The sequence below is a fragment of the Osmerus mordax genome, chromosome 21 (assembly GCF_038355195.1).
Source record: "Osmerus mordax isolate fOsmMor3 chromosome 21, fOsmMor3.pri, whole genome shotgun sequence".
Lineage (NCBI taxonomy): Eukaryota > Metazoa > Chordata > Actinopteri > Osmeriformes > Osmeridae > Osmerus > Osmerus mordax.
The window spans coordinates 2,362,980-2,378,388 of NC_090070.1; the positions used below are offsets into that span (position 1 = coordinate 2,362,980).

At 38.9% G+C, this 15,409-nt stretch overlaps 3 protein-coding genes across 3 annotated transcripts in view; 2 read left to right on the forward strand and 1 right to left on the reverse strand.

Annotated features, from left to right (window-relative positions):
• myom2a (myomesin 2a) overlaps nt 1–2,932 on the forward strand; it is a 39,203-nt gene extending 36,271 nt beyond the window's left edge. Inside the window, exons 32-35 of the mRNA XM_067259013.1 lie at nt 185–221; nt 330–352; nt 449–504; nt 2,053–2,932. Of these exons, the coding sequence (XP_067115114.1) occupies nt 185–221; nt 330–352; nt 449–504; nt 2,053–2,535 (599 nt within the window). The 3' untranslated portion in view covers nt 2,536–2,932. The remainder of the gene's footprint in view (nt 1–184; nt 222–329; nt 353–448; nt 505–2,052) is intronic.
• A 62-nt stretch (nt 2,933–2,994) lies between these two features.
• On the forward strand, nt 2,995–8,824 carry LOC136965033 (protein FAM83B-like). Its single transcript, XM_067259015.1, has 5 exons — nt 2,995–3,376; nt 3,473–3,963; nt 4,442–4,606; nt 5,542–5,666; nt 5,800–8,824. The coding sequence occupies exons 2-5, from the start codon at nt 3,523–3,525 to the stop codon at nt 7,928–7,930; spliced, it is 2,862 nt and encodes a 953-aa protein (XP_067115116.1). The 5' UTR covers nt 2,995–3,376; nt 3,473–3,522; the 3' UTR covers nt 7,931–8,824.
• Nucleotides 8,825–10,740: 1,916 nt separating this feature from the next.
• On the reverse strand, nt 10,741–13,871 carry lgsn (lengsin, lens protein with glutamine synthetase domain). Its single transcript, XM_067259776.1, has 4 exons — nt 13,842–13,871; nt 12,955–13,603; nt 12,632–12,798; nt 10,741–11,937 (listed from the first exon to the last, which is right to left on the reverse strand). The coding sequence occupies exons 1-4, from the start codon at nt 13,869–13,871 to the stop codon at nt 10,741–10,743; spliced, it is 2,043 nt and encodes a 680-aa protein (XP_067115877.1).
• Nucleotides 13,872–15,409: the final 1,538 nt, after the last annotated feature.

The following is a 15,409-nucleotide window of genomic DNA, read 5'->3' on the forward strand; positions in this document are numbered from 1 at the left end:
TTTGCTTGTCAAAGACCACATTATCAAGTCTCACAGATCAACATAATGTGATAGTCCTTAACAAAAAAGTCTAACAAATATTTGCTTAAATTTTTCTTTTCTTGTTTTCAATTGTTCTGATGGGGTAAATGTAATCTCACCAGTGTTTGAGCAAATGATTTATTTCAGTAAAATTTTTTTGCAGCTTACACTGATGCATTTGAGGAGTACCAGAGACTGAAGTAAGATTCTCACTGCTCGTCCTTTTTGTGTTTTTTGTTTGTAACTGAGTGATCAAAAATGTTTTTATTAAATCTATACTGACATTTTTCTTCATTTGCTCTCTTTAGGGCTGCAGCATTTGCTGAGAAGAGTGAGTATTTCACAGAGTTCAATGTATTCCCAGTGTGCTGTGGATATTAGTGGGTGGGTACAGTGGGTTTAATGTTAATTATATTTCAATCCTCAGACCGTGGTAGAGTGGTTGGTGGTCTGCCCGATGTTGTCACTATCATGGAGAAGAAGGTGAGAATGTAAACATTCACTGTACACAAGGTTGTAAGCTATATTTTATTAATACTGTACAGACAAGTGGAAGGAAAAACGTAGACTTTAACATTAAACAGACAAATGCAAAGACTTCCATACAGATGTACATTATATAATCAAACAATTAACATCTTATCATGAACATTATGCATCAACACTTCATGCTAGAGGCATGTACAAAAATGCTGAGCAGGCCCTGTTGACCTTGATTGCAAATCACAATGACAGGAGAAAAATACCTAAGTGGCACGGATGGCTGGACCTTCAGTCACAAAAGTTGCTCAACTTTGTGTTGCTCAGTGTTTCAATAGTGACTAAAGTCACCTCTTCAGTTCTGTCTGTGACAAATACATCTGTTAAAAGAACGTTAATTATTTTAGAACGTGTACATGCGATGACCATGGTGCTCATGCATTGGTGCAAAATGTTAAGGAAAGACTGAAGAGCAACTCTAAAGTATGGATGTGTATTCCAAACATAACACACTATCAATACAAGTACATAAGAGGAAAACCTTTTTTCCCTCAAAATGTATTACCACTCCTCACACAAAAAAAGCACAGTAGAAGACAACAGTAACATTTATGTTATAAAAAAAAAAAGAACTGAAAACATTTCTTGGCTTTGTGGGTCTTGCCATTGAGAAAAATAAAATAAAAATCCTGTTATTTGTGTTGATAGTGTGTAATGTTTGGAATACACATCCATACTTTAAACATTTGGTATGTGTGTTTACTACATATATGACAAAACTTTATAGCAAACTGCTATGCCTCACACATATAAAAAGCAAAAGTGTTTGGGAGGATTTTTAGATTTTGTAAGAGGGCGTTAAGTTTTGCTGGTTTGGTGTAAGGTTTCGTGGTTAGTGATCTGACCTGTTGCTTGATTTGGCGTAAATGGACGTGATGCAGGCTGTTGTCCATTGCACCCGCCAGAGCTCCTTCAAAGAGTTGTGCCAGTATATAGTTACTCTAGTTTAGGGCTTTTTTATTATTGTTTGATTATTGTCATCAATGGTTAATCAGAGGAGCAAAGCAAAAAGCTGGTTCACGTAAAAAAGCTTTTGGAATAGTATGATTTGATGGAAGCCTTCTTTTATAAATTGTTATGTAAGTTGAATTTTCCTTCCATTTTGGACTGACAAGTTAGACACCGTCTAACTGCTCTGGTGACATATTGCGCAACACCTCACTAAAACGCTTTATGTTGTTTTTTCGTTTAATTTGTCACGTGTCTGTATATACAGTAACAGAGATATCACAGCATGATTTCAAGACTTATGTCCATTAGAGCGGTAATAATTTGTACACTCTAACTAAGATAATATCGTTTGCGTTATTTTAATTAAAATTATATGATTTTTTTTTTTTTTTTTATGATTGGAGGTTACAATGTTAAAGAGGTGGTTTAGATAAGCATTGTATGTTTAAGTTATATTTACATATGTCTGATAAAATGCATATCCATGAGATTTTTCTATCTGACTGCACCAATTTCCTGCCACTTTCCGCCCACACTTAGACCCTGAGTCTGACCTGCACAGTCTGGGGTGACCCCACTCCAGAGGTCACCTGGTTCAAGAATGAGCAGGAGGTTGCCTCAAGTGAGCACACCAAGATAGCATTTGAAGCTGGTAAGTTCTCAAGCCTCACCATCAATGCAGTCACATCTGAGGACTCCGGCAAATACAGCATCAACGTGCGGAACAAATATGGCGGCGAGTTTGTGGAGATCACAGTGAGTGTCTACAAGCAAGGAGAAGACATCCCAGAGCCGAAACTGGGCCAGATGTCCAGAGGAGGAGCTGCACCTGTGGCAGCAAAGTCCCCTGCTCCTCCACCCAAAACCCCTACCCCCACCCCTCCTCCATCTGTCAAATCCCCAACCCCAGCACCTTCCATAAAGTCTCCAACCCCCACCCCAAAGTCCCCAACACCCCCACGCAGTGTTAAGTCCCCCACTCCACCCAGAGCTATGAAATCCCCAACTCCACCAAGAAAGTAAAAAAGGGATCATAATGCCTGAGAAAGATTAAGGCTTTAGTGGTTCTTATTTATAGCATGAGTGTGAAACCAAGAGCCATTACTTGAAGGTATAAATACATTGTCTATTTTAGCCATAGTATGCCAAGTGGTCTCACAGTCTCAACAGTCCAGAAAAACTGACAAAGACCAGAGTAGAGGCCATGTTAATCATCAGTGTTTCAAGTTTGCACCTTCCTCTATACAGTGTAGTGGAATGCCAGCAGATGAATCGTCATAGAGTGCCAACTGTGTTCTGTTATCACATAAGACAGACATAGGACTGGTTCATCCACAATCATTATGCCAAAGAGACTATGACTGTGTTCCCCCACAATATCAATACTCTATGTTAATAATAAAATATATCTATCACCTTCTCTTGTTGCCTCCACAAATTATGATTTTTCTTTTGACTTCCCTCCAACCTCAATGCTGTTAAGTTGAATGTAAAGTGGTTAAGTAATAGTTATAATGAAGCAGAGGGTGCTTGTCGACTGTAGACACAAATACACCTACTGTAGCCTACAACAACAACGAAGCACGTTAGGGTCTTTCTAGATTAACCCACAAAGCAAGAGACTACTTACAGAACACTAAATCCAATGGGAGGAACTTTCTTCTCAGAAGAGCAAAGAGGTGGAGATAAAAACTGGTTCTTTATTTGCATAAAGACCTCAAATCCACACCCATCCTGTCCTGCTCACTTTTCTAGTTTTCATCCGTAGTTTACTGTGGAGTTTCCAGATCTTTTCTATATGTTGAATCGAAGTCTCAAGGCAATATCGAATGTAACTGGACCTTTGTCTGTTTCTGACCATGAAGTAAGTTCTAAACTTAATATGCATGTTTCTGATATTTAAGAAATATATAGTTGTGCATAAAATAATAATTAATCATAAATACATGTTATTTTAAAGGTGAAAGGGTATATCTGTTGCACTTAGAAGGGCTTTGTTAAGTAAAATCAATGGAGTCCAGTCTTTCTTGTCTGTCATCATTGAAAGAGGAGGTGACTGCAGGGGAATTCATTCAGCCACACTACAAGGAGTCCTATCGGCTTGCCATCTATGCCCTAGTCAACAGTGGAAGAAATGCTTATCAAGAGTATCTGAAAGCTGAGAACATTTTTGACTTTCTATCAGAAGAGGAACTGCTCTTTATTCAAGAAAATGCAATGTTACCGGCTCCCGATGATGACTTGGAAGTTAACAATGAAACTGAAGAAAAAAGTCCATCAACGTATTTTCCCACAGAGTCGGATGAGGAGGTGCCTGACCTCGACCTTGGATGGCCTGAGATTAACCATGAGAACACAGAAACAAATATCAGCCTGCTTTTCAATCCACCCAGACAAAGCTCACCAACTATCAAAGAGGTGATTCGTAAACAAATCCAAGAGGCAAGACAGGTAAGGAAACAAAAATGCTCAATATACGTTCTCATTCTTTTTTTAATATAATGTTTCATAGTACTAGTCAATATATGCATAGTGCATTTCAGACAGGAATACAGTATGGAAAGGGTAGTACTGTCAGCTGCATTTGTGGCACACCATCTCAACCAAGTCCAAACTTGTTTCTAAATGTCAGCCACACACGTCATGACATGGTTTCCACATGTCATTTGAACAATTAGAGGTAATTCCAAAAACAAAAGGTTGTGGAGTTCCAACTTATCATAGATAATGCTTAATTGTGCACAGAAACTGCAGTGTTCATTTCGAGACAAAAAGCAACATTCAGTACCTCCTTGCGGCAACTGCACACAGGTGTTAAACACAATTATACATGCAGGAAATAAGCATAGGTGTCAAGTATTAAAGATTCCCTGTTTATTGAGACTGATAGTCATACAGAAACTACATATTTTATTGTTTTTCTCTACAGGTCGTTGCAATAGCAATGGATGTCTTCACTGATGTAGACATCTTCAAGGAGCTTATCAGTGCCACATTTAGAGGGGTGGTCGTCTACATTCTTCTGGATGATATCCAATTCAAAAGTTTCCACACTATGGCTGAGAGGTCAGGCGTTTGTATCAAAGATCTCAAGGTAGATAAGGAATGGTAACTTTTTAGATGCAATTGAAATCAACCTATTTTCTATTTAATACTTATTATTGTATAACATGTGAACTTAGCACCCAAAAGGCATGTTTGATCGTTATGAAAGGCTGCCTGGGGCCATGACCTTTTCTTTGGCAGGAACATTTTAAATTGACATTTAATGCACACCTTAAAAGAAATCCAGTCATATATTCAAATTCTTTGGCCTTTGCCTTCATAATTCTTGCACTAACATGCAGGATGATTTTCCTGTTTCACAGCATGTTACTTTTTTAGAATCACAATTAAGTATTTCACTAAAGGTTTGTGTCATGACAAAGGTTTTAAAACTCACTGCATGCTTGAAGCACATTCCCTGGTGATCCTGTCATGTTGAATCATGTCTGGGTAGTCTAACCTCATAATGTATGTAATGTCACTGTAATCTACTGTATACACACATTACAGCAAACTGTTTACTTGTAGCAAGTATAAAATCTAATGCACAGTGATCATCAGTATTCTTCAGTTATCCACTTGATTTGCCAGATAGTTTTCCATAGTTAAATTCACCAGTGATTTTCCTTGAAAATGAAACTGCTGCACTTTAAAATACTATTAACTCATCACACAAAAAAAGTCTAAAGGGACTGAATGTGTCACTATCCAAAGACTTTTGGTGCACAGTGTATGCTACATACAATGTAGTATTAAAAAAGAATGCTAAGGTTGCACACGTTACATACATCAAAAACGTGTGCCACACGGTCTAAATATTCAGGTTTAATATGTGGGTTAAGGTCAAAGTTGGGGTTAGAAAACCCCAACACAAAACCAAGGGGGAAAACAAGATTTTTTATTATTTGTGTGTGTGTGGTGAGTGCCTACAGTATGTACCTCTAAGAAGAGAATGATGAAATCTGTTCCTTTCTTTAAATTTAGAACGTCCGAGTTCGAACTGTAAAAGGTCAGCAATATCAGTGTCGGTCTGGAGCAAAGTTTAATGGAGCTTTGGAACAGAAGTTCATACTGGTGGATTGCAGAACAGTGTTGTATGGGACCTACAGGTATTCCCAACAGTCCATGACTTATTTCCACTCCAAGGCATTTCCACCTAATAATATTATTATGTTACATTATGTTTGCCTAAACTATTCTAAAACTTGTCTGATGAAACATACCTTTGGTCTCTTGTCCTAGCTTCATGTGGTCCTATGAAAAGATCAACCTCAGCATGGTTCTAGTGATCACTGGGCAACTTGTGGGATCATATGATGAGGAGTTCAGAAGACTATTTGCCCGCTCTACTCTTCCAGCTGCACTTTCTCAGGAAAGTGTGTTCCTTAGGGAACCAGTGTCAGTGTACAGCCCTAACTCCAGTCATACCTCACTTCATCTGATTCACATGAGATCTAGAACACAGACAACAGGTTTGAGTACCTTTACGGGACAACACAAGGATGAAAGATACGATGGGCCCATGTTAACCAGAGGCTTAAGCATGCAAGACAGACTGCATCACTCTCACCATACAGAGTCTGGGCAACTGCTGAGAGGGCACAGCTATACTGGAGAGCTGCAGAAAGGTAATTCAACAACTCAACTGAGGACAAGAGATATTGGGGCTTACTGTGTCCCTCAGAGACAAAGGCCCAACCAATGTAGTAGCAATGACGCACAGACAGGCAAGATGAATCAGCTTCTCCACACACAGAGGACTTGCTATAGCACTGACAAGTATGTGCTTCCCTTCAACTCAGAGACCTCTCTAAACAGGTGGAAGATTGACTCATACCTCAATAACAGTGACCACACATTGGCTGAATCAATTGAAAGCCTGCATCATACGGACACACTGCCAGAGATTAATAGGAACCCAATCCCACCATCCCGTATGAAATCATCATTGATTTTCAATAGCTATCTGCAAGAACGATTGAAATCACCCATACACATGTGTGAGGACACGCAAATGTTACCACATAGTATTCAAAGTGTCTCGGCTGACAAACAACCACAACTGCCAACGCCTATTAGGTGGATAGACAACCAGACTAGAATGGAACAGTTAAGGCTGGAAAACAAAAATTATTTGCACCAGAAAAGAGATTTTGCCACTAATAATCATATTTCTGGGCAAAGTCAAGAGTCTCTCAAGTCTGCATTTTCAGCTGTAGAGAAACATATAGAGAAGCCAACAGTAAACATTCTGGAAAAGAGTTACAGTATAAATGAGTTGGAAAACAGCTCAGCTCACAGTTTTAAACTGGAGCCATCTAGCCATGGACATGGCTTCACTTCAGGAGATCAACCTGATGATCAGAACAGATTGATAGAGACTGAAAGAAACCAGAAATTTACAACAGATCTTACAGAGAGCCACCGAAGTATCTCTCATTATGACATCAAGACCATATCAGAAAAAAGGCATCCTGAGTCATTAGATTGGCACCAGCCTCCGACAAGGACAACATCAACAACTGACCTGGGAATACTGATGACGAAGCCTTCACTTAAATCCTCAAACTTCAGACCCACCTGTCTTAATGTGCAGGACTCTAGAATTATGATGTCTTTGATTGGCATTCCAGAGGAGAAAGAGGGCCATGTAAGTGGTAGTATTGTTACTTCTAACCAGCTGGGCAGCTACTCAAGTTTAGTTTCTCTCGCAGATGACAGAGGAATGTCAGTGAAAGAGGATAAACCACTTCATGTGATGAATTCAATCAGATCCAAGACCGCTGAAGAATCCCAGCATATAAAGGCTGAGAGTATAGTAATGGTAGAAAAAGCAATACCTGAGCAAGATAATCCTCTTCAGAGGAAGAATTCAATGAGATTAAAACTTTCTGCTATTTTTCGATCCGATGAACAATCCAAAGAGGAGCCAACACTCCAAAGAAAGAACTCTATGAGGTCAGGAACTTCATCTGGATCAAAGCATGGTATGGTTCTTGCTGACAGTGATAAGGAGCAACAAAACTGTTCTGACTCAAGAGCCAAATTATTTTCTAATCCAATTGGTAATTCAAATGTAGATCAGGACAGTCTGGGTTCTAGAATCACTCTTCCAGACCCTATAAGGAAGAAGGCTTACAGCAGATTTGAACATTTTCTGTCAGTTGAAAAAAGACCTTCAGAACATCCAATGCCAAACAACAGAGAAGTACCTTCCTCAGAAAAGAACAAAAACACGTTTTTAAGTGGCTCAGGACAAGGTTCTGTTTCTGCTGCAGGCAACTATACAAACTACCAGACCCAAACGTCTACTGAAAATAAGTTTGGAAGATTCATGCAACGAGTAGGAAATCTCATCAGCAAGAATAAGTAAATCCATTCTGGATACCAAATAGTCAAACAAAACGTAAATATTGCGGTGACCAATATTTCCAGTAAGTAACAATGAAATGTAAATAGCTGTAGTTCTGTTTTTTGTAGTTCTGTCTGTACTTTTCCAACTGTGTTTAGAAAGCATAGTTTTCACCTGTGTGGGTTACTGTGTCAAAGAGACAAAGTACGTAGAAATCAAATACTATTTACGATTACATAATAATGAATATCTTTGTTTATTTGGGGATATTAGTTTCTACAATGAATGCATAGGATTCTTGACATTAAAGTAAGTGTAGACATTTTAGAGAGGTTGTTGAGTGGTCTATTAATACCTACAAAAACCTTTCAGTTTCATTATTCAATATCAGTTGTAAGTCTTTTAAAAAAATTCCTGATGTTTCTGTAAATTTTTCTTTGAACGAGTCAAGCCATGTTTTTGTATCAATGTTTCTTATTTTATGTGTAACATTTTGGGAATGTTGTTAGTTTTTTATGGTTAAGATTTATATGTATACGGAGGTCTGCAGTGAACAAACCAAATGTGATGCATATTTCTTTCTTCTACAAAGTCGTCACATTTGGTCTTCTATCACAGTTTTCAGACTGTTTGTTGTTTGTCATCAGACTTCCATTTTGTGAATATTCATCTTGTGTTGGTCCACAGGACCACTGTTAGTTAACTGAGACTTTACTCCCATGCTCTAAGTTTGTATACTTAGAGCATGACATTCTGATCACTTAAGACCTCCATGCACACGATGCACATGTTGTTTTATTTTATTGTGATTGCCTTTATAATTGGCTACATTGAGGGAAGGTTTTGTATTGACTTGTTTCAATCTTTTCACAAATTGGTTATTTTACTATTTACATAATAAATGTATCATCTTGTATTAAAGGTTCCTGGTTATCCTCACATATCTTTCACAGACTTGGGTAAGAATACACTGAGCTAGTCGGATTGACATTAAATGGCTATTAAATTCATGGAGCTAGTTCTGGCATGGCACTTGGGCTGCGTGTCACGTCATCAGCTGATGTCACACACAATAAACTGCAGTTGTGCCAATTTGAAGGTCCAGGCCTTCCCCTTCAGAGGACTTGAATACTGAATGCATTCATTGACCCAGACACCCATGCTCACACATCATGCGTTGCTATGTACCTGCATATTGTGCAACTGCTGCCACCATTATGAGGGGCCGTTAAGAGAGTGTTGTTACACAAACACATATGAAACTCATACACATTCACTTGAAATATTCATACACACATCCATTCTACTGAAAACGTATGTGAAAAACCTGACGTGGAAATTGACATCACACTGTTGAAAGGATGAAGATGGGTTATGATTATGGATGTATCTGATTTAAAATGAAACTCTCATTCATCCTTTTAGTATATTCTATATTACTGGAAAGCATATGAACAGCTCTTGACTGATTGTTATTAACAGTAAACGATAGATAAGTGAGCCTAAGGGAACCTAAATGAGAGATCTGGGCATCAAGAGCTGAGGAGAGTGAGAGAAGACTAGTTGTAGACATGCAGTTTTTCTTTGCAGGCCTCTAGAGGCCCTAGCTATAACTCATATGGCCCAGCTGCATGTCTATGGTCAGTACTAGCGTAGTTAGTAGTAGTAAGGGGAATTCCTTAGTGTAATCAGAAACCGCCAGAACAAGGCACCAAATGGGTGAGGATGCATAATGTATCTGTGACCATCTGTAAAGTACCAATAGCAAAATAACACAATATAGTAGGGAAAAAATGTTTACGTGAAATGTCCGGAGAAAACAGACCAGTCTGATCCCGTGACCACACTCGTTTGTTGGATTTTTTGTCACCCTGGAGTCCAAAAAACACTTTGCATCAAACTTTGCTGACTTCCAGTGACGTTTTTGCACTTTGTATATTTCACACTATGAGAACTTACAACATTTTACACGACACACCCACATATGACACACATTATAGAAACATATAAAACGCAATTCCACACACAAACTGTACTCATGGAATGTTCTTATAGATACACATGAAAAGGGCACATTTATGCTAATGAAGATACAGGTGAAACACATTCAAATGAAATGTTCATACATCCACATGTGAAACACACACTTTTATAACATTACACTCACATTCGTGCATCAGCATGAGATTTAAAGTTGTATAGTTTTATAAGGATGAGAAGCTTAAAATGTAAGAATGTGAGAAAAATTCAGTATATCCAAAACAATTAAATATATTTCAGTATATCTTCGGATCACTGCAGCATTCATAAACACAGAGGTAAAGATAGTTTTCCAACATTAAACAGACATACTGATACTTTCTAATTTAGTCTTGATTGAAGGGGGAATTAGTACAATATTTTACCGCCTTAATGTAATCATATCCTGATATACGTGTGCAGAACCGCCTTATATATACCTTGTTACCACTCTCTTGTCACATACATGCTCCGTCCAATTGTTTGATTTAAAAGCTACAGTATCTATATATTGTACAATACAATTCTTGGCAAACCATTCATATCTAGGTGAACACACTGAACAAAAGACAGACCAAATATTTCAGCTAGTGTGAAATTGATGTCACTATGTTCACAGATTTAAAAACAATATTCACAAAAATGTGATGATCATGACATTGCCATGTGCATCTTTATTAAAGTCTGTCCAAATGTTTGAACATTGTAATGAAGCTTGTTTAATGATGCAAGTTTTTATTTTAAAAAAAATTTGCAGCAAAATGATTAACTGATTAATGATAAGCACTGTATGCAGAGTGCATATATAACTTTTAAATGAAATATTCCAGACATTTATTTCTCTCTTCATCCAATTCCTGTGTCTCAATCTCAAATCTCTTCAAAGCAAGGAAGTACTGCACAAAGGGCTCTCCCAAGGCATTATGGATCACATGGTCTTCCTCCAAAGCAGTTAGGGCATCATTCAATTTCAATGGGATAGAATATTGTTTCTGCTGGGTTATGGTTCGGTTAGAACCAGTCTCAATATTAAGGTTGCGCGTAATACCATCCAGACCTGCCGCCACAGTAGCAGCAAGCACCACATAGGGGTTTGCAATTGCCGAGCCTAGCTTGTTATCAATGTGGGTCTCCCTCCCTCCATGACACTTGATGTTGAAGGAGCTGCTGTTGTCATTCCACCCAAAGGTGGCATAGAGTGTAGTGTGCTTTGGATCTTTGACCTTCTTGGCAATGTGACTCCGACAGCTCACTCCTGGTGACATCAGGCAGCTCAGGGCAGCTGAATGAATGAGAAGCCCTGCCAACCACTTTCTGCCAATTTCAGACAAGTCTCCATCTCTTTCCCCCGTGTGGAACAAGCTTCGGCGACCATTGGCATCCCACAGACTATGGGAGAGCACTCCAGCATTGTGGAAGTCATCATCATTGAAGAAGCTGGCAATGTAGCTGTGTTTCCGTGCCATCTCTTTAATGCCAGTACGAAAGGTAAATGCACTGTCTGCAGCTGTGATTCCGAACTCCGGTCTCAAATTTATCTCCATCTGGCTGGGTCCGCTTGCAGAAGCAAAACTATCGACGTCAGCTCCCATGCTGTACATCCCATCCACCAGCTGCTGGTAGAAGGGAAGGTCGTGGTTGCTTAGCAGGGTGGTGGCCGGAAACATGAGGGTCTTGGGACCAACTCTATCTGGTGCTCCCAGGATGCAGCACTCATAGGTGAAGGAAGAGTACAGGGAAAATCCTAAGCTTTGGAGCTGCCCTAGCTGCTGCTTGGCAATAAGACGGGGTGAGGTACGGAGGGGGATACCAGTCACTGTGCAAGGATCACAAATGACCCGTGCAGTTTGCTCAGCCCAGGGCAGGACCCTGAAGGTGGCCAGGTTAGGAATCAGAATCACATCACTGCTGAAGTTTGCTGTACTGGCATGATCCACTTCATTGCTTTTAGGGCTAAGGGTTAGCTCCAGGTAGCTTCTAGGCATTGGCACACCACAAACAGCTTTTTCCTGCCAAGAAATCAAATTTTCCATTCACTAACTTTGGAGATAATGTAAATCTCAACTACTGTTACTTTAACATTGGAACAGCTAATGTGACTAGAACAATTACCTTTATTTCACCAACAATTAAAATGATTTACAAAAAACACAATACCTGTTATAACAATAATAACAACAATATTATTTTTATTTTTTATTTTACTGGAGAGTCCCTCAACTCACTTATGTATGCAGCTTAACTATGATGACTTTGATTACATACAAATTAGATACAAAATTGTATTTTGTACATTTGTATTTTTTGTAATATTTGTATTTTTGTATTTTTATATTGTAATTTACGGCAACTTATATTTTATTTGATTGTATATTTAATTCTATTCTAATCCCACTTAGTACTGCTAGTTCATGTACCCTTAGTATAGATAGTCCACATATTTAAATTTTAGGTCCCTATATGTGTATTGTATGCACCTTCCTGCCAAAGCAAATTCCTTGTCGGTGCAAACTTTCATGGTGAATAAATCCCATTCTGATTCTGATTCTGACATTGCAGCTACAATTTGTTGTTGTTGTTATCATTATTACGTATTACTATTATTATTATTATTATTATTACAATGTTCTTACAAATATTAAATACATAGCATACATATCAAATTGCTAAAGTGTTGAAACCCATGTGTATTATCAGGATTACATGAAAGAAGCGGACAGGCACTGTCTTTGACCTGGACACCCCATGGAGATCTGTGGCCTCAAAGCGAACAAATTTGATGTTTTCTTTGGCAAGCTGCTGCTTGACCTTCTCCATTGCTGAGATAAAGGTTTGAGTCCCAGATGTGTCTGAACTCTCTTTACCATCATCTAGGATTTAAAAAAATACCACAAAATAAACGTCCACTATAAATAAGTAATGACCAGTTATTAAATCATTCTAAATTAGCATTAGAGGTAACTTCTGCGTTTCAACCATGATGTCTCAAAAAAGCCTTTGATGATACCATTTCAAACCACACTAACCTGTTTCAGAGGGCTGAGTCTCGCCCAAGTTGTTACTGTTCTCATGTGTTGGAGGCTGAACATCAGACTGCCTACTTGCTCTGACCCTAACCCTATCAGACCTGCAAGAGCTGGAAGAGTCAATGCTGGAGCCTAGCTGAAGAAAGCTGCTGGACCTGAGCCCCCTGCTGGAGCCATCCGAGTTAGGTTTGAAGGTTGTAAACGACTTACGTTGGCTTCCCTCATCTGGCTTTTCATCTGGCCTTGCCCCATGGAGGAAGGTGTAGGGAATATCTTGTCTCCCTTCCTTCTTCCCTCTCGTGCTCAGCAAGGAGGTTTCTCTCAGTATGCTCTTCAGCTCATCCATTGTTTGTTTGGAAACACCCATGTTAGTGCAGGAGTCTCTGCTGTGGGAGGACACTTCCCTGGGAGGATTCTCCTCTCCCCTTGGGAAGTCCTTCTCAGACACAGATGTCCTATGTGGGGCAATTGACATCATGGTGGGGTTGCCGTGTGGTCTGCTGCAGTCAACACAGGAGTGGACTATGGACGGCCCGCCTCTGTCCCAGTCTGTTGGGTTGAGATATTTACCACTCACCCTCACTCCTTTCTTCCTCCCCAGGCTCATCCCACTGCCATCTATTTGGTCTCTAATTCTACCTGAGCTTTCCTAGATGTACCCCAATTAATAAGAACGAGTTGTAAATGGTTAATGTTCAAGCAAAACAAATACTTTCTCACTTAAAACTTATAATTAAAGGATTTATCTTGATCAAACAGAATTAGGTAACAGGATCATATAAGTATGAAGCCATCCAGAAAACAAATAACTAAAACTAAGGAAAGACAAATCTGGAACACCTTCAGTTGTGGCACAAAATCAAATATTAAAATGCACAAATTATTACCTTGATAGTGAAATCCTCTGACTTATGCATTTGTGTATTCTCTTGTGAGGTTTGATTGACTCCATTTAAAACCAGAGCTATGCTCACACATTTCTTTTATAGACAATTGGTACAATGGTGATGCGTTAGAAAATTCTCTCCCCCACAGCAATAGGACGCCTGATGGGATCCACTCTGGTGGAGACTGAGCCTTTGCCGCTTTGACCCCATTGGCTATTACCATGGTCAATTCAAAATCGTTTTGTGTCAAAGCAAACAAAATAAAACACTTTGCACAGCTATTTTGTTTGTGCTGCTGACTATAACACTCAGAGTATGCTAGAATGAAACGTTGGGTGAGAAGATCATTGGTTATCATTGTTGATTTTAAACAACTTAAAATCTTATTTATAACCAAAATAAATATGTAAAAGAACCTCTTTTTATTTTAGTTTGACTTTTAATACTCTACTTCAAGAATATATTGGTAGATAACATGGGGAGGGGTATAGCTCAGCTGTCACGGTTCACACGGCATCTGAGCGCCGATCTGCGTCACCGAAATATTAGACGCACCTGTTTTGTGTTGGCTTATTAGGATGGCTATATAAGCTGAGCTGTCTCTGACCTCGTTGTGAAGTCTTATTCTTTGTTTTGTTATTGATGGCTGTGTTGTGTTTGCCCTTTGGTCTGTATCATGTTTATTTATAAGTAAAGTTCTTGTGCACTTTCATCCCAAAGCGCAGACTCCTTGCCTGCTTTATCACATCAGCGGTAAAGCATTTGACAGCAGATTTACACCGTCGTCTTGGATAAATGTCTGCTAAATGAATACATTCAGATTACTATAACATGTTAAAGCTGCTTTGTAAAGTTCTAAAGTTTTGTGTACACCAAATGGTTACATATACTCCACTTCAAGAATATATTGGTAGATTACATGGGGATGGGTATAGCTCAGTGGTAAAGCATTTGACACCATCGCTTTGGAAATGTGTTAGCTTAGCTAGCAAATACAGCAGTTTGTCAGACCCCTAAAAGGGGCAGTGGCCTGCTTTGCCTGTTAAACAACTGCACCTTTTATATTGCTTCAAGTAAACTTTTTTGGGGTCTGTGTCCAACAATTTCACTTAAATCCCAGGATGTCCTTTGGCCCGTAGCCATACAGATGCCGGATGTCAACTTTATACAATGCCTGGTTTACAAGAAAATTCAGCCACAGACACACACAGACACACAGAGCCAGAGATTCCTGGCATTATAGTATGATTACCATTGCAATTATGTGTTTTACATAACACCTTGTGGTAACTACAGTTACCACAAGGTGTACAAAAAGTCCCGAACGTAGAGGTCATACAGTACTGTGCAAAAGTCTTAGGCACAATAAAAATAAAGGTTAAGGAAAAATGATTTAAGAAATAATGAAATTTAACAAAAAGTTTAGCAAAATTGCACTTTTATACTGCTGCACAAATTAAAAAATTATATTACCTATATTTCTTTGATTAAACGTTGCATTCAAATCTGATACACTTAAACGCCACCCTCGAAAAAATGCAGCAATAGGGAGTCAGGTGGCTGAGCGG